An 18,736-nucleotide genomic window follows, 5' to 3' on the forward strand; every position below is an offset into this window, starting at 1 on the left:
CGGCCTCTGTGCCGGGCCCGCCGCCGCCCGTCCATGCCGTGGGGCGAGTGCCGGGGCTGCCCCCGGGGCCAGCAAAGGGGATTAAAGAACCTATGGAGCCCCAGGGAGTTGGAGGCAGGTTTGGGGTTGGCAGGGTCTGCGTTCTTCCGTGCCACGTTTGTAGACTGTGTCTACAGAAAGCCGAGAACTCTGCCTAAATTTAAGCAGTCTTGCCGCAGAAGGCGCTTGTTAGCTCCCAAGCTGCTAAACGCTACTTGAGCAGGTCATTATTGTTGTTGCCTCCTGCACTGGCAGCCTCTATCGCTAAAAACCAAGCTCTGTGTTTCTATCCTATCCAAGCCAGTGTAATTAAAGATCTTTGTTTCTCCTCTGTCTCTGAACAACGTCTCGCCGTAAGTGGCCTTAGTTAGGACATGGATCTCTGCCGGGAGGATCCAGCCTGGACCGACGGGGCTGCTCGCTGGCCTCCCGCCCCACTCGCTCTGCCTGGTGGTTGCCGTAGGCAGGAGAGGTGTTAGTTCCCTACCCATGTCGCCATAAGGCGAGACTCCGGCTCCCCGTGTTCGCGTATATCCATTTTACCTGCCAGCCCAAGTGTGAGCCCCTTCCAGCTGTCGTGTTCCTGGCCACTGTGCCTCCCCAGCTTCAGGTGCCACTCACCTGCACCCACGCTCTGGCAGCTGGGCCAAAGTGCGGAGCCAGCTGCAACCTACCCTGGCATCAAGCTGTAATTTTGTATAAACTTGCAGCTGGCATAAAATAGCACTGTCGTACACAGCCCTGTCCTCTCTGCCCTTGGTTTCCCTTCTTGGAAGAACAAATGCTGCCACACCAACAGCCAGAACAAGGGAAATAAATTGTTTAAATGTAGATCGCGTTGTGTATTCAAAGTAATATGCAAATATGAGCCAGTCTTTCTTACAGTGTCCTTGTTAATACATAATACATAATACATACATTAGATGACTCAGTGTTAAGTATTTGTAGCATGGCTGAAAGTTGTGTCTGGAAATACATCTTCTCTACCTTTAACAAAGCCGTTTTTCAACCCAATTGTCCATACAAATTTCCCAAAGGTGGTCTAGTTGATTGAATATGTAGAGGATTTCAATTAATCATATATTTGGAAAAACAAAAGCTTTGCATGTAGAACAGATACTTTCCATTTTGTATTGTTAAGCAAATTGAGAATATGAAATAATCTAGTCCTAGGCGGTGCTATCTTTGTACAACAGAAGGATTTGTTCCCTTATTACAACACTGCCAGTGTTGTGCAGAAATAATGCAACAGGCAGGCTTGTCTCTTATTTTTCTTCTTGGGTTCACAAAGAATTTTTCCAGTAGGATTCAGCCCTGCATTTGTTTCTGGAAAATGTCAGTACTGAGCTAAAGATCTGTGTGAGGGAAGCAGCTCTCTCCAAGTCCCGCTCCGAGGCCTTGTCCTCTTTCTGAGCAGAGCGATGCCCACACACGTCCCAGCTCGGTGTGAAGCAGAGGAGACCGATGATGACTGGTAGCTCGCGATTTTACAGGTAACATATTGCCACCTAGCAGCGGTTGGTGGCACAACACTGATCTGCCCATCCATAAACAAGTTTGCCTCCTTTTGGTTTTATGGCCTCGTGTCATATAGGACATAATGATTAGACCAGGGTGTACTCAGAGTCTAGAATGAGGTCTGTAGCAAAATGAGCAGGAGAATGAGATCCTCTTCGAAAACAGACACTAAAGAACCCTTACAGGCTGTAACTTTCAGCAGCATGGTGACTCTAGTCTCTGCACGTTTGACTGTACAGTAAGAAGTTAAAAAAAGCGCCAAATCCTGTAAAGTTGCCTATTCATGCAAATAATCCCACCGACTTCAATAACACTTTCTCCTCGCCTTGCTAAATTAGTACTGACCTAGGGGAGTCAGGTCACCACCTGAATTATATAGTATGTGCCCATCCCCTATCGCTGACCCAGAAACTTGTGATGGTTTACTGGCTAAAAGACCAATGCTTCACTTTCAGATCCAAGGCTGCCAGACTGAAATATTGAATTCCAATAGGTACAGAGCTCCCAGATGCTATTTTTACCAACTCCTTTCAGAGTCATGGAACAAATAGATAACAGATCTGGGTTTAGATCTCAGGAATTATTGGATACTAACTGACACATAACCCCACAGCCAGTTCATAAAGGGTCCCTTGATTGTAATTTTTAGGAGGCAAATATCATCAGCTCTGTGTGGAAGTGTAACAGGCTAAAGGATGGCCTAATGCATACTCCAAAGACTAGACCCACAGAACAGAGATGCAGATACTTGCATTCTCTTTCTAAATTTCTGAAATCTTTCTAAAATTTCGATTTCTGGGTCCAAAGTCATGATATTCAGTTTCTCCTTATAGCCTAATCCTGGAGGCTCCCAAGTCCCTTTGGTGCCTGACAACTGTGATTCATGGGAAGGGACAATTTATATCAGCTTAGCTAACAAGACTACCACCCCAGCTGTCTCTCCTATCCTCACTGCAGATATCTGAAATACCCCTGAGTTGCCGCAGCTTTCTAAACAAAGCCCTGCATGCCAAGTTAAATTTGGGTTGATTTTGTTAGTCAGGGGATGGATAGGGACAGGGCAGTCGCTGTGCATACCACAGAATTGCAACCTTATCGGTACTTGTATGTCAGCCCATTCGCTTCATGCATCAAAGCTGCCAGCATGCAAGAGTAGGGTTATTTCCCACACACTATTTGGTCACTGGACATGTCTGCAAAGGGCTCAGTTCTTCCCAGGTAGCTCCATACCCATCCTACCACAATGTGTTGATTTTGTGTTTTCTGTTCATGTTGTTTAAGGGTCTCCTCCTGCAGAGCTGACTCCAAGCTCCACCAAGGCATGTCTGGAAGAAGAGGTAAAGAAACACCCACCTCTGTAGCATATAAGTGTCATGGGAAGTGTCACTCAGCAGGGCTGACACTGTCCAAGCAAACCAACTCACTTCTCTGGGAAAAGTGCTATGATCAGCAGGCTGCAGTGTGTGTTCTCGGGAAGCTGAGGGAAAGGAGCCCAGGCCCCCATGCCAAAAGTTGTTTCACTTGGTATAGAATAACGAAATATTCATCAGGCCAGAGAGCAGTAGAGAGGTTCAGCATGGCCACAGCTCGGTGTTTGCTCACACTCTCAGTGACCCATCAAACATTGATGTATTTAAACATTAATAGCTATGAAGTTATTGCATGACTCCATGATCTCAAAGGTATTTTCCAACCTAAACTATGCCAGGATTCTATGCCCTATCAAGCAGTTTGAATAGATAGGTAAAGTGTGTTCTTGCTCTGCAAAGTCATGTCTGGTTAGAGCTCAATACTAGAATAGGGGCCTCTGTCCAGCCAAAAGGGCTGTCAAGCCTCTGCCATGTGCTCTCACCTTTCACTTTATCAACACTGTCATTTGGTTAGACTTTCATTTTCTCACAGAAAATATATGCAGTACAAAAATATGCTTGTGCATTGTTTACCTTCCTACACAAGATAAGATCTGATTTCATGTGAGAAAATACCAGCCCACCTCCACGGAGGGGTAGTGGTCCCACACTTCTTCCTCCTCCTTCCTGGGAGTGAGAACCAAGAGCCAACTGAACTCACTGACCTGGCAGGAAACTCTTTTAGCACAGCAAGTAGTTTTTGTTTTGATTCCAGGGCTAAAGAACTGAACCAGCCTGGCTTGCTACCTGGGGAGACTGAGGGACACAAAATAGGGGAAAGAAGACAGAGAAAACTGGAGGAGGAAGGCCATCCTGTTCCAGCAGCACTGAGTTGTCAAAGGGACCCACCTCCCAGTAGCGCTGAGGTCATTGCCGATTTGAGGAGAGGGAATGGGTTAGAAATAAGTGGCCCAGGGCAAAGCTGAGAGGTGCATGAGTGTGTGCCCCTCTTTTGAGGGGGCTGATTGTACTGGAAAACTGGAAATCAGCCACCGAGACAGGATGATTGTACTGGAAAACTCAACCCTAAATCTCTTTGAAGATCTGGTTTTGTTTCCTTCCTCTTCCTTAGGCCTCTGTTGCCACTGTTCTGTAAAACTTTCAGGGGAAAAAAAAAACAGCGTGATTTTTCTCCAAGAGCATTTGAATCACACCGAAGTAGGCCAGGTGATAATTGCACAGCATATTGTAGTGCTGCTTAAATGTCAGCTGTTAATTAAAGCCTCTCCTGAAAATGGGCCATTAATTAGGGCAAATGCAGCCATTCTTTATGGATTCTAACTAACCAGTGAATAAAAGCATTATTTCAGCTTTGTTATGTCTGAGGTGTGTTTGCTATTGAAAGAAAAACAACTGAAAAAAATTATAACTCCTTGAACTTATTGTTCTTTCTTTTAAAGATGGTTTGAAATAAATACTCTGGCACAAGAATATTCACGCACACACAGATTGCAGTAGGGAACATTTCAGTATTAGGTCCAGATGTCTCTAGCAGTTGTATAACCTCGTTAGGAATGCTGAAATGCTGTAGATATTAAAATACAGCTCTGACCTGCAAAAACAGCCTGTTGTGGTGCTTCACTCGTGGCTTTCTGTTCTTAAGAAAATGGCACTATCTGCATGAATAATGTTGCACAGACACCAACATGTTTGCTAAATCAGGGCCAGAAAGTAAGGCATGAATTTCCTTTGAAACTTTTCTAAACCACCATGGACTATTAGGGATAACCATAATATTGATAAATAAAATATTAATAAAATATTAATCTAAGTGTTCCAGATTAAAGATATATTTACATATATATATATATATATATAAAATAGACATATATATATATATGTATATATATATATATCTATCTCCAAGCCTTGTAGCTTAACCATCTTGCTTTTTCTTTCTTTGGCCTGGATTCAGCAAAGCAATCAAGTCCCTAAATAGTCCGATTGATTTCAGTGACACATAGGTAGTTGGTTGAACCAGGTCCACTCTGCCTGCCAAACTGCATTGCTTCCTGCCTCCCAGTGTATTAGAGATTATGGGAGAGCAGTTCCAGTTATTATCAGTAGCTGTAACATGAAATCATAGAATATGTTGGCATTTCTATGCCTAGATACCTCTGCAGGATGCCCATCTATGAGAAACTATGCAGAGATCTGGCTGAAGATTTCAGTCTTTCACAGCAGCGTTGCCGCAATTCCACGAAGTGCATGGTTGAACACACCACAGCAGACATCATCCACTGCATCCATGGCAAGGCTTCCATCCTTGGAACAGCCAAATCTCTGCAGCTAAATCAGAGACAAGCCCTTGATTCAAGACCGATCTCTGAAATCTGGATATTGGAAAGAATCTCCTGTATCCACTGTACCAGAGGGGCAACTATCGTGCATGGAGACCAGGAGGTGTGGGGGGGGCATGAGTCCTGTAGCCAGGATGGGCACTGGGGTAGAGTTGGGTGACACACTGACTGCCAGCTCCTCAGCTCCAGCTCCTATGGTTGCTGGTCACAGAAACACTAAATTGAGGTTGTTTTTGTTTAATACATGGTTATAGTTCCCCTTTTCACATGAAGAGATAGTGGTTCTGGGTGAAATGGAAAATGGTGTGATGTGAGGATTGCTGCTAAATAAGAAGAACTGGAATATTTTTAGGTCCCTCTGTTTTTAAAGTAGCGTTATCCCCTTGTCTCACCTGCCATTTCATTTCTCTTTGATCTTTTCTGGTCATCACTATTTGTTACTCATAATATTTTTCTAATTTTCACACTTTACAGGGAAAGAAGAAGTTGTGAGAATTAAGTGGTGACAGGAGCTGCAGAGCTTTCCTCTTTAAAAGCAGAGATGGTTTTATTTTTCTGAAGTACATGTTACGTAATTGTATCAGTTCCACAGCTGAATTATTTCAAAAAATGGATAATGAGGTTGTCAGCTGAGTCGAGGCAGAGCTGCCTGCTGAATCCTGACTCCATGTTCGTCAGGGCTACTGGACTTTACATGGGAAAGCTGACCAACTTAGAGCTTATCTTGTAGTAGCCAACATTAAATAGAAGAAAAAAGCATGTGAAAATATTGTAATGGTAAAAGAGTTATTTAAAAAAAGAAAATTCTGACTGTCACCGGAGATTTCATGATATTAAATCTGGTGTTTTAATAATATTAAAGAACTGTTGATGGCTGCGATCATGTCTCTGACATTGTTAATTTAGACTAAATTCTTTTATATCTCTATGTTAGTATTTTTTAACTATTACAAAATGCTGGGTTTGTATATATTTCTTTGTTTTCGCAGGAAAAAAAATATTGAATATCCACTGTTCTTAAAGCCTTTAAACATTAACCAGGCCCTGCACTTTTCCTCCATTGAAAACATAATCCTATACAGATCTAATGTTCCAACCCATCACTCTTTTTACAGTTTCAAAATTTACTGCTTTTGTCATTTAATTTGAAGCTAAAAGCAAGTGCAGAGAGATTTGGAAGCAAAATGAACCTCTAGAGATTCTTATTGTGACACTGATGCTTCTTGTTCTGGCCCATTTCCTCCTGCAACAGAAGATAACTGGACAAACAGCATGCAAAAAACCTCAATTAACTGTTTGGGTTTTTTAAAATAAATAAATACAACCTAAAGTAACAACTGACATATATAACACTGGAATATTAATATCTGTGAATTACCTTATCATTCATGCTATGTTTTCATTAGCAGTGCAGTCAAATCTTATTTCACTTAACTTGGTCTAGATAGGTGCATGTTGCCATCTGGCCTGAAGAAACAGGTGCAAAATCTCTGGACCATCAAGGGTAACCAGGCTGAAGTCAGTGTAAGTGCAAATTTATACGATCTATGTCCCCGAAGCCTGGCTGCTCCTGCTTGCATTGGTTGTGCATAATCTGGTTGTACATTCAGACAGCTTTATTCAGGATGCTGCTGCAGAGTACTTCTGAAAATATGACCAGCCTACCCTGACAGGAAATAGCATAAAGAAATGAACACTTCATCGATTTTATCCTCTTCTCTTACCACCTTTCAGATGCATGTGAATAAAATAGGATTTGAAATACTAACAAAAAGCCTGAATCTTCACAGAATGCCATTCTGTCTTTCTGGTGCTTCAACAACATGTACTTCCCGGTAATAGACCAAGAAAACAAATGGCACAAGCTCTTAACTGCTGAATCAAGTAAATAAATAACAGTTAATTATTTAATGTAGACAAATTTGGTTTTCTATTCCTATAAAGCTGGTGATGTGGTACCACGTGATCATTTCTAAAGGTGCCTAGGATTTCTGTTGATCTTCCCTCCACACTTGTTTCCAGGATGCGTTGATCAGCTCGGAGGGCAGCTGGCCCATGCGCGCGTGTGTGTGCGTGTGTGCTGGCGCAGTGCTGAGCGTGGCCTGCAGTGCAGTGTCACACAGAGGCAGAGAAGCTACATGAGCTGGCAGTGGGGGTTGCTCTGCCCGTGGGGTTGAGCTAACTTCTCTACTCAGAGTGAGCAAACATTCCCCATTGATGAAGATGATGGGCACAGGCAAGGGGAGCCTCCTGCTTTTCCTTTTACCTCTCCTTCCCCTTTAACTCTCCCTCCCCTTAGCAGAATGATGGATCAATGGCTAGACAGGCATCCTTTATAGTGTGTTTTCTATCACTAGACATTGGTGTTATTGTTCATCAAATGTGATCAGACATTTGTGACCTTATGGTGTGCTGTGCAGTATTCCATTTGCTGTTTCCTCATTCAAGCAGGAAAAGATGAGTAGAAAGCATAATCACATATTTCAAAAAACCCGAAAATCACATCAAACAAAAATAGCAGAAATTAATCTTTCTATAGATTCAGGACAAAGATACTGCACGGGGTTTTAGCCTCATCTCAAGCCCTACGTGGTTAAAATCCTGTTTGTAACCTGGTACCCAACCTGTCTGCAATTGTTTGGGAGCCTCAGAGCAGCTGCTGTGCTCTAAGTGTCACTGAGGAAGGGTTAGGCAAGCAGAGAAAAAGTGAACCAAGAAATTTGTCTGAATACAGTCCACGAGACAGGCTCTGTCTGTCATGTGCCAGGTCACACAGAAAGAGCAGGGTCCCCCGTAAGTAGCTTTAGCACTCACATGAATTGTGCCGCTCCACAGCACTTCAGTTCCTTCCTCTATTGCTCTCTGGTGCATCTCAGCTGTTTGTCAAACAGCTGCAACAACAAATCTTTTCCAAGTACAAGGGAGGCTGAAGAACCTCCTGAAATGCATGTGATACAGGTCTTTGAGAGGAAAGTGGAAAAAATGTTCCACCAAAAATGTAGTGGTGGCTGTCTGATCCCATCTCTTGGTGGGCTCCATTGAAGCTGACCAGTGGGTGCTCACAGTGGTGCCTGGCTCCAGCTACTGCCCTGACCCAGTCAGAACCAGGAACTGAGCCACCGCTTCTCACAAAGGTTTCTCAGAAGTGATAAAGGCTTTTTCCATGCTGTAATTAAAATCGGTCCTGTTGTAACTTGTAAAGCCTTTGCCAATACAAGATGCTAACACAAATAAGCTCTTCCATACTAGAAGATAGAAGAAGGGTTTATTGGCCTAGGAACATTTACTTCAAGAGATCTTTTTTCAGGCATTTTTTTGTCAAACAATGACAAATAAGAAGTAGAAAATACTAGAAGTGTTTGTCTGTGTAAGCTGCCATGAGAGCTCATTCCTTTTACTACTGTGCCTTGACAACACAATTTCAGGTCCCTGATATACTATCATGCCTCTTCTCTGCCATATTGCTTTTGAAGTGGAATCAATACCTGTTCAGACAGCGCTGAAATTCCATTAATTTATTAAATCATATTGTATATTCCATTAATTTACTAAATTATATTGTATATTTAAGGCTGTAGGGAGAGAGAAGATGACTGACTACAAGAAGACCAGCATTCATTACCCCCTGCACTCCAAGCTCAGGAGACTCAGTATTGGGACTGACTGGACAGTTTTTTCTGTGAGCAAGGAAACCAAGGAGGTGTAATTTCCTATGGATTTGTGCATGCCTAATGACTCATCTAACTCCTTTGCAACAACCCAGTGTTCTCCATAGGGCACCCCAGAGGCATCTCCATAGGCAGAGGCAGCACACCCCAACGTATGTACTGGCTGGCTCCTGGTGCAGTGGGTGACCACTGCTGGAAAGAGAGAGTAATAGTTGTTGCTTAACTTAACCTGGAAGGGAATTCATTTGAGTCTTATTTACCTGAAGCTTTCAGGAATCTGAATACCTGTGAGGCTCAGAGATCTTTGTCAGACTTGGCAAAGTTCTGGGTTCAGAACTGATGTGCAGACAGCACAATTCCATAAAACTAATTTTCAGGATAAAAATCATAGTAAAAAAAGGAATGTTCATATATGTGTTTCTTATCTGAATTCTTCAGAGTCATGAGAATTTGGATCACATTTTTAAGAGTGTTAAAGAAGGAGTAAATTGAACTTAAAAGATTAAAAATGAATATTCTCACATAATTATTTGACTTACATTTGGAAATTTAAACTGACAAAATTCCTTGGAAATAAAGTAATTGAGTAGGTAGAGGTAAGTGCACGTTAGAGTTTGCCTACATCTGACAGATGCTGTAGGTTCAGGGAAGTCCTGGTGGCAAAGCAAATTCTTTTCCATTTCACAGGTAAGGATTTTCACTGGGAGAGGTTTCTTTCAGGCTAATGTCCTCACTGGAAACTCCTGCAGCTGCTGGAATGCAGCCTGGTAGAGGGACAAATGCCCACAACCTCCAAGACCTCTGGCTTGCAGTGTTTGTTGCTGTGACAGTAGGTCAACAACAAGGACGGACCAGGCAGCCTGTAAAGAAGGGGAAGCTTTGTAGTGAGTTAGATCACCTGGAGTAGAAATTTCCTTTATGTGGTTTTGCTCCACTTCTACCCCTTGTCTTCTCGATAACTGATTTACTTATGGCATTAGTTTTTCTCCCAGCTACTTCACTGAAGAAGGTATGTCTATCTTTCCTTCCATTTCAAAGCATAAAGATGCTTTCCTAAGATTCCACCTGGCCAGATGGCTCCTGCTAGTCTTAGTGCTTCAGCAAGTGAACATATCAGCCTCTGAACATATATGGATTTGAATACATTACTTGTTTACAGCATTATAACTTCAGAGCTAATCGTGATGCAGCAAGAGAAGCAGGGCCAAGGAATGGGGCCCATTAGCACCTCTCAGTATGCACTGCATTGGACTGCAGACTTGTGTTCTCTGTGCTGGCCTGAAGTGACAACTAATTGTGGCAAAAGGATCAGAGACTTTGCATTAATAGCATTTCCCCATGTTCGATAGCAATACTGCTGCAGTTTCTGTAATACTCTACCTTCCTCCCTCTAGGAGCTCATTCCTAACCCAAGACTCTTCCATCATGTCGTCACAAAAGTTTGTGTGTTCAGATTTGAATCTGTGTTTTGGTTTGGATGACAAATAGCACAGCCAAGACAGATAAGTTCTCTGATCTGATGCACTGCATGACTGTACAAACAGTTGTGCAAGGCACAGTAAAGGGGGGAAATATGGTGTAAGAACAAGATGCCAAGGTGAAGAGGAAGAAGGGGTCATTTCAGCAAGCCTTATCACAGTATAAAGGTCCAAGGACCTGTAACCCAGGCTGCTGTAGCAGAAACTAATAATTCTGATAGTTTCTGCACCAAGCATTATCTCCTTCTTTAATAAGGTATAGAGACATTAGCACTTCTTGGTAGTTTTCCTGTCCTTTTAAAAATAAATTTTCAACAATAATGTAATATGTCTGTTAAAATGACACAATGTAGCCAAGGCATACATCTGAGCTATAACAGCTTTTTCAATAGAATAAATATAAAATTTCCTGCTTTCACTGTTCCTCAGAATATTAATATCTTTTTGATATTTTGCCTGCATTGTCCTGTACTCTGAGATCCCTTTCCAGATGCAGTCAGTCTGATACATAGAGACTCAAATAGCTCACAGCTCAAATAGTTCACATCAGGGAAACCTCCTGCACAGGCAGTCAGATGTGCCAGATATTAGCACCATTTGTGGTAAATATAGCTGTCCTCTGACACCAAATTTACACACATAAGGCCTGCACTGCATGCATACCTGTCACCTGCAAGGAGAATGAGCTCAGAGAAGAAATTTATTGTTGTAATGCGATCATCTGCCCAAGATGTTCAAGACTCCCTGGCACACTTTCACAGATATTATAGCTTGTGTAATATGGGTAGTTTAAGGACTTCAGCTGCCTTTTCTGGCTCTCCTAGAAACACAATGGCAACGTGGGAGCCTACAACCCAGGAGGAGTGTAGTTTTAATCCCCTTATAGTAATAATATTTATTTCTTTCCAAAGGGGCTGCCTCTCTCTTCTTGCCTTATAAAGTCAAGACAGGAAGAAACAAGGAGCAAGACATTAATAACAATGGCAAATTTATACAGTGAAGGCAGAAGAGAAGTGTCAGGAGGGAAACAAAAAAAAGAGGAGGGGAAGAGGACAGGTGAGGTGTTGTGTACAGATTACTTACTTGGTTTCACCAAGTTCAGAGACAATCAAATCTATTTGCAAAGATGACATTGTCTAGTCAACGCTTTTGTTGTGAAGCAGAAGGATCCTTTGCTCTGGCCATGGTTTTTGTGCTTTCAGCTGCAGGACTTGTGCTGATAAGTAAACACTATGTTGTGTATCAATGCCCAGGTGTCATCTTGTCTGAATGACAGAGGTTGTAATCCGTTTACTGAGGCTTGGGTGAGCAAACCAAGATTAATTTCTCTAGCGTGTGGTGACCCTTCATGGTGACCCAGCTGAAGAAGGAACCTAGATAGGATAGACTGAATAGATAGATGTATTAGATAGATAGATAGATAGATAGATAGATAGATAGATAGATAGATAGATAGATAGATAGATAGATAGATAGATAGATCGATCGATCTGTGTGCCTACAAAATGATACTGGTCCAGTTTGACCTCACTGCGCTCTTTGAAATATTGGCATATTCTGATAATCTTGAGGTACCTACTCTACACAGCCTTGCTTCAGTATAAAACAATGACAGTTTTAGCAGCAGGACCACCCTAGCCTGAGCCCTCTGTTTGAGTTAAGGGTGGATCCTGAGCGCAGGCACAGAATTATTGTCCAAGCACATCCTTTAGCCTCAGGTTCAGGTGCTGCACTGATTTTCTAGAGGAAAATGCAGTGAGGGGCTTCGCTTAGTCCCAGGCGCTTGAAAGTCATAGCAACAGTGTGATTCACAGGAACATACCATGTGACTAAGCCGACGTTTGCCCCAGCACAGAGATGGAATTGCCCCTTCCTTTCCCAGAAAGAGCCACTTCAGCCACGGCAGACTGGGTGTGAGCTTGCAGCATGGCTGCCCACATCTCACAGAGGCCAGAAACAGAGGCTGCAAGCTCTGGTACTCCTGCTGCTGTCTGTGACAACCTGGGACTGAGGTCGGGGACAATCATGGGGTTTGCTTTCAAACAAATAATGGATGAGTTTCTTCCAGATTAAACAATTTTGTTAATCATTAGTGGTACTTACATGCAATCCCAAAGTAACTGAGCAATACTTTAGCAAAACAAAATGGAAGTACAGTATTTTTACAATAATAAGCTAATTCAAATTCACTGTAGGTTCAGACAAATGAGGTAACCCGGTTTTTGAACCAGGATAGATGAACATAGGACAGCATAGCTGGCACTTTGTTGACCTTAATACAACTCCAGAGAAGGCAACACAGCAACCAATATTCATTTTAGTTTGGCCTGGTATTCCCAGGACAGGCCTGACTTCAAGAAGGAAATAGCATGAAACCTTGCATCCAAGGCTTACCTCAGAGTAGAGACTTTGGGAGTTATGGTTTCTTGATAGGAAAACACTTCATCTCCTCATTCACTACTGACTTCACCTATCTGTGAGGGATGGCCACCCTTCCCACAGCAGAGATGCCAGAGCAGTTATCCTGACAGGGACCAGTGCTGGTAAGCAGGCGAGGCAGGCAGCCCATGCCAGCAGCACTTGCTTGCACCAGAGGAGTCTCACAGAAGCTGCGGTGAGGCTTGTGCATCGCCTATGCCTTGGCTCGGTTTTGTCATCCTCATGCCCACACCTGAACAAGGTATCAGCTTCTACAGGTTCCTTTGTGCCAGCAGAGAAAAAGTCACGATGTGAACTAATGTGAAACAGTTAATACCACATGATAAATCCTTCATGTTTTTAAGTGAGAAAATAGACACCTGTTCTTTGAGCACAGGGGTGGAGTGGGGAATTAGCCATGGGAATAAATGGCAAGAGAACCAGTGGGGTTTTTATCTCTTCACGTGCATTTGACTCAAACATCTTCTAATCAAATTCTCAAATAACTGCACTGAGTGTAGGAATAAATGGGTGAAATGCAATGCTCTGTTTTGTCAGGTGGTCAGATGAAGTGGTTCCCAGTCTGTCCTGTGCTCAGAGTTTATGAATCAGTATCCAGTACACTCTGTTACAGAAGGATAAAACCAAGCATTTTGAAGAGTATCACTGTGGGCAAGAAACGTATGATGATATATCCTAAACTTCAGTCAGTAGTGTCCCAAACTACAAACTGTGACTGTCTTAACAAAGCCTATTTACAGCTGTAGCTGCCCAAATAGGACTTGCCAGCTGTTTGTTTGTAATCCAATAATCCAGTATCACCCCTGCAGCTGGCCTGCCTCCACTCACACCGTCACAGACAGGCAGCAGAAGTTACACCACCATAATTATGAGATGGCCTGGACATAGTCATCAGATAGAAGCAGATATGTATTCATCTTACTGGAGGAATGATATTCCAGCATATGCTCCATGAAATGTGTTTTCAGCTGTCTTGCGGAAGACAGTTTTCCAGTCCAGTTGTGGGAAGGAATCAGCTGTCTGCTGGCCATGAACTGCTTTCCCAAGGTACTGTATAGAAGAGGTGACTAGCTTTGATCAATAACACAAGGAAACTGGTTCTGTACAATGCTGGCAAAGTTGACTTTTATGAGGGATCTGCAAAATGACCATGGTTTGTGCAATGGGTTCCACCACTCTGAACTAAACTGCCTCAGCCCAGCCTTTCTTCATAGTGATCCAACTCCTCATGATGCCCAGGCAAGTTGACCAGAGAAGGTGACCAAAAAGCCAATTTTCTAACATTTTGTGCAGAACACATATATCTGTCATTTTAAGCTGAGATTTTCCAAGCAGCCATGTTGGGCCCAGTTCCCAGTCCCTCTGTGCCCTCAGCTGTATTCAGTTAATGACCTGAGACTTCCATCACCACACAGCAGCTACAAAACACATTTCAGGGCTTTGGACACTGTACCTGTGGTGCTACAAAACAGCAGACCAATGGATCTGACCAATGTGGTAATAAAATACATGGGAAACTGTGTGGGACCAAGTGGGATAGTGTAAAACCAGTTGACTATAGGCAGGGTTTTTTTGGAGAATTGAGGAAAAAATATCCTGCAGTGGCGAAGACAGATGATGTTTTGAAACTGCTCATCATGATGTTCAGTTATTGCTCTACCGGTCTATGCCAGGGAATACTCTATTCTCTTCAACTCAGTTACCAGGGAAATCAAATAGGAGGTTGTTACTATTTCAAGACTCAGAATGAAAAACAAACGTACTGGTTTGCTGCAGCCCAATGAATTTGCAGGGACCCTCCAGGCCAGGGTGTTGAAACAGACTGAAAAGTGTGCGTGGGTTTTTATTTTTCATGTCAAAAGCAAACTTATGCTCTGATTTTCCAAGGAGGAAAAACTGTAGTGGAAATTAATTCCCTTTACCTTGCCTGCAGTATGCAGTGAAAGAAAAATGTGCATATGCTATTCAGTGAAGCCCAGCTTAGTCTTAGTTAAAGATGTTGCAAAGATTTTAATGGCAGGAGTGCTTTTCTGCTGTTCAATTACTGCTATGCCTCATTTGGAAGACCTGGTAGTTACTCTGACCGCTACACACTGATACAATGAAGTCTCCAAGAGAGGCTGAAAGCTGCTCACAAGGCTCAGTGATGTGCTGGGAAGGAAGTAAGAACCAGGGCTTCAAATAGGAATTTCTGTGACTTGAATCAAGACTATTCCCTCCCCTCTCTACCGGAAGTCTGGTTTCTTTTTCATTACGAAGCTAAAAAAGCTCAAATGTATATTGGTGCAGGGGTCTGGCATTAAACAGTGAAGGACAGTGAAGGTAAATGTGAAGAAGCAAAGTTACTAGCTATACAGATTTATTGCTCCAAGTCATTACAGGAAAAACAGTGGCAAGCAAAACCATTCCCTAAGTTATATTTTGATAACCTCATAAAATTAATGGCATGGTATTACATCCTGAAATTCACTTGCAGTTTCTCTGAAATTTCCTCTGTGCTCTGCAGAGGCACACGAAAAATTCATCCTCTGGCATTGCTGCTTTGAGTCAGAGGAATGAATGATCTCCTGTGAGGAACTGTATCTTCACTGCATTGACAGTTTATCAAATGCCAGAAGTCCTCGGTGAGTTCTGTTTGAATGAACAGCAAGGGGAGAGTAAGAACAGATCACGTATCAGATACTGCTGAAGAGTGACTCTCCTCTGCAGGGACATGCTACCTTGGCTGACTCCAGCAACCACTGGAGCAGCATGGAGTTAAATGGTATCACTGGCAGAACACGAGTCCTCTGAAAACAGAATAGCCTCTCGGCAGAGCCAGACACTGTCCTGTCAGGCCACGCTCTGCAGGGCAGCTGATGTCAGCCAGCCACCACTGCACCTGGAGGTGCAGCACTGCTGTGCCCCGAACTCATGTCAAAAGTGACACAAGTCATCAAATGCTGCTTCAGAACTCTGCTCTCCTCCTCCCTCTCCTTACCTGTAGCTACAAATGTAACGTAAGGGTTTATGCCTGTCAGCTTTGCAAAATATTTACCATAAACATCACAAATAGTGATTTTTGCTAGAAATGCCACAAGGGGGAAGAATTGGGTTATTTACAGGGCAGCATTCGCTTAAAACATTTGGTTTGTTCAGTCGAATTAAGACTGAGATTGCTCTACAAACCCTTTGTTGGGAGAGGCAGGAAGGAAAGAGGAGAAAGGATAGGGTGAAACTAATCCCTGAGATCTAAGGAAAACTCAGTCAAGCAACCCTAGTTCTGTATCTAGACAGGGCATACTGAAGTATTGCATTGTATTGGTTCAAAAGAACCCACATCTGGCCCATGCCAAAACAATCTCTCTCAAAAGGGCTTTTAAGCAAACTGGTTTTTGTTAAGCCTTCCATTAATCTGTTCAGCAAAAGGTTCAACAGACTGTCCAGTTCTACACCTGACAGTACTTCCTCTGGCTTTGATAATAAATCACTGAAACCAGAGGCGGGGTTGACAGGGACCTGCCATGGCAGCACAGTTAGTCAAAGTGCCTGCAGGGTCACTGGGCACAATTCTTTTTTAAAAAAATGTTTTCCTCATCATTCTAATGGCATCTAAGCACCTTACTGTAAAACGAAAATCCCAGCCACACATTTCAGGTTTGCTTCAAGGCAGCAGTGCTTGCTTCGCCAGCAGAGCTGTACCTTGCTAATACTGTGCTAGAGAGCACATTTGTATGACAAGGTGCTGGGTTTTTACAGAAAAGAAGCAGAGGCCAAAACAACCTTCTGATTCAGATTAACACATCAAACCATAAGTGCTAGAAATGCATGTATATATATGAGAATATTGTTATACTTATGGATTGACATAATGAAGACATGATTTCTTGATGGTGTCATTTGGACACTCTTGGATATCTGAGCAGTTCAATGAGACAGCAAAATGAAATATGGAGTGCAAATAACTTTAAAACAACCTTGTATGTTCCCAAACTTCTGCCTGACTGGTTTGACTGTATGAAAAGAAAAAAGAGGAGCACTGAATTAGCATTCCTGGGAAATGAATAAACTATTGCAGCCCAATCAGGAAGGCAAATATAATGTTTTCTCTCCTCAGGAAGTAAGGAAAACTGACTTCATGCTGTAAAACATAATGCGGAGTGTTTGTCATAAGTTAAAAATCAATGAACTCCAGCTGTTCCTGTGGTCCTGGGAGCTTCATTTTCAATAAAGAAATATTTCTTCTTGCAGGACTATTCTAGAAAATAGACTTCACCCTCAGTGACAGTGTGAAAAGTCAAGTTGGATGGGACATAGCTTTCCAAGCTAGTTGATAGGCTCCCTGATGAGCCCTTAAAATAAAAAATGACCTTGCTAAATGAGAGTATTAGCCCAATATTAGCTCAATTAGAAAATCAGCAGAATGAGACTTTCCTCCTCTTTTGAACAGAGGTTCAGCCTCTATTTCAGAAGCTATCTACTTGCTTGCCAAGGAGCACTTTCTCTTACCAATGCATTATGCTGAAGTATGCAGAAGACAAACCAACTTCTGGCATGAATCAGACTATCCTTAGGGTGTCTATCTAGCAAAACATTTACTTATCTAACCAAGAAGGCATCTCTCTAACCAGAACAGATGGATCATGCAGGATTTTGGCTTCTTCATCTTCCATTTTGGATCTGCTTCCTTGTTATCATCCAAGAAAGTCTTCTGGTTAAGTGTCTTGCCTCCGCACAGGGATTGTAGATGCTTTAAGTCCCCTTTGAGTAGGAGGAGATGCCTCAGTGTAGAAGACATGTCAAGGATTTAGATCTCCAGTTCTGCTTTTTATTCCGTATGGGCATTGCAATAAGCCTGTGTGATGGCGAAGAGATGAAATTAAATGCAAACTGTGCACCCAGGCAATCGATCTGCCAGTATTCTATCTACTGTTGGAAAAATATCCCACATACAGCCTGTTTGGGTAGAAAAGAAATGAGTTCTTTGTTTCTGGAGTTCTTGATTCCTGTTCATGTCAGTGTCTCCCAGGAAAAAAAAAATATTCTAATGGTATTTTTAAGCCAGGTAGTCAGCCATCAGAAGCAATCATGTCACTCTTGAGAGCAAGCACAGCAAGAAGAGGTGTGAGGGAGAATGGCTTCTGTGTCCAGCTCTAAAAATGCCAGCATATGTGTGAATTTAGCCTAGAAGCACGGTAGAGGAAACCCACCTGTACTGCAGCATATAAAAATCAAATTCACAGAGCAGTTTGGTTGCTAGCAGTTATTCACACATTGTGAGTAAATAACTGTGTCAACAGGAAAGAAGACAAGAGAAGTTACAGTTAAATCATAGTTCCACATTCTTCTTTTAGGAAATGTAAAACCAGAATAATTTCTTAAGGAAAGTGGGAATTTGATAGCAAATTTGAGCCATGACTTCCCAGGAATGCAAGGCTCACAACTAATTAAAATGCAATGTTTCACAATTTTTATCATCTTCTAATGGTGGTGCAACCAAAGGATTACATGGTCTCACCTACAAGTGCTGAATTTAGGTACTGCATTATCTGCATTAAATGTAAGTTAAGTGCATTGATTTTCATGCTAAAGCTATTAAAAAAATGGGAGAGGCTTTTCCCCCTCAGTTTCCTCAGGCTGCACCTTTCTTGTAAAGTTAATCCTTGTCACAAGCTGCAGTAATAAGCAGTGCTTGTGTACAAATACATTTTTCTGACGTCATGGACTTGGATTCAGTGAACTTGCTTTGGAGCATATTACTATGAGTGAATTCAATTTACCTCAACTGATTAAAAAGACAATTTTTAAACTACAACCAGTCATCTGTAAAAAAGCACCATTCTTTTGCAATCAACATATGCTCAAGAAAATAATGTATTTTTCTTAAAAAGGTTTAAGTAGGATTT

General features: G+C 42.3%; 1 protein-coding gene across 5 annotated transcripts in view; it reads right to left on the reverse strand.

Annotated features, from left to right (window-relative positions):
• Positions 1 to 3,134, reverse strand: part of ECHDC1 (ethylmalonyl-CoA decarboxylase 1) — a 46,752-nt gene extending 43,618 nt beyond the window's left edge. For 3 of the 5 annotated variants that reach the window (XR_001876922.1, XM_017828291.1, XM_017828325.1), the window contains exon 1: positions 2,911 to 3,134. Coding sequence is in view for 1 of the 5 variants with exons in the window: in XM_017828291.1 (XP_017683780.1) it covers positions 2,911 to 2,932 (22 nt within the window). In the remaining 4 variants the exon portion in view is untranslated. Of the gene's footprint in view, positions 1 to 582; positions 795 to 2,910 lie in introns of those variants that run through there. The other 2 variants (XM_017828302.1, XM_017828343.1) reach the window with 2 other exon arrangements.
• Between the last annotated feature and the right edge of the window lie 15,602 nt (positions 3,135 to 18,736).

The sequence above is a fragment of the Lepidothrix coronata genome, unplaced genomic scaffold, assembly GCF_001604755.1.
Source record: "Lepidothrix coronata isolate B3197 unplaced genomic scaffold, Lepidothrix_coronata-1.0 Scaffold5, whole genome shotgun sequence".
Classification (NCBI taxonomy): Eukaryota; Metazoa; Chordata; class Aves; order Passeriformes; family Pipridae; genus Lepidothrix; species Lepidothrix coronata.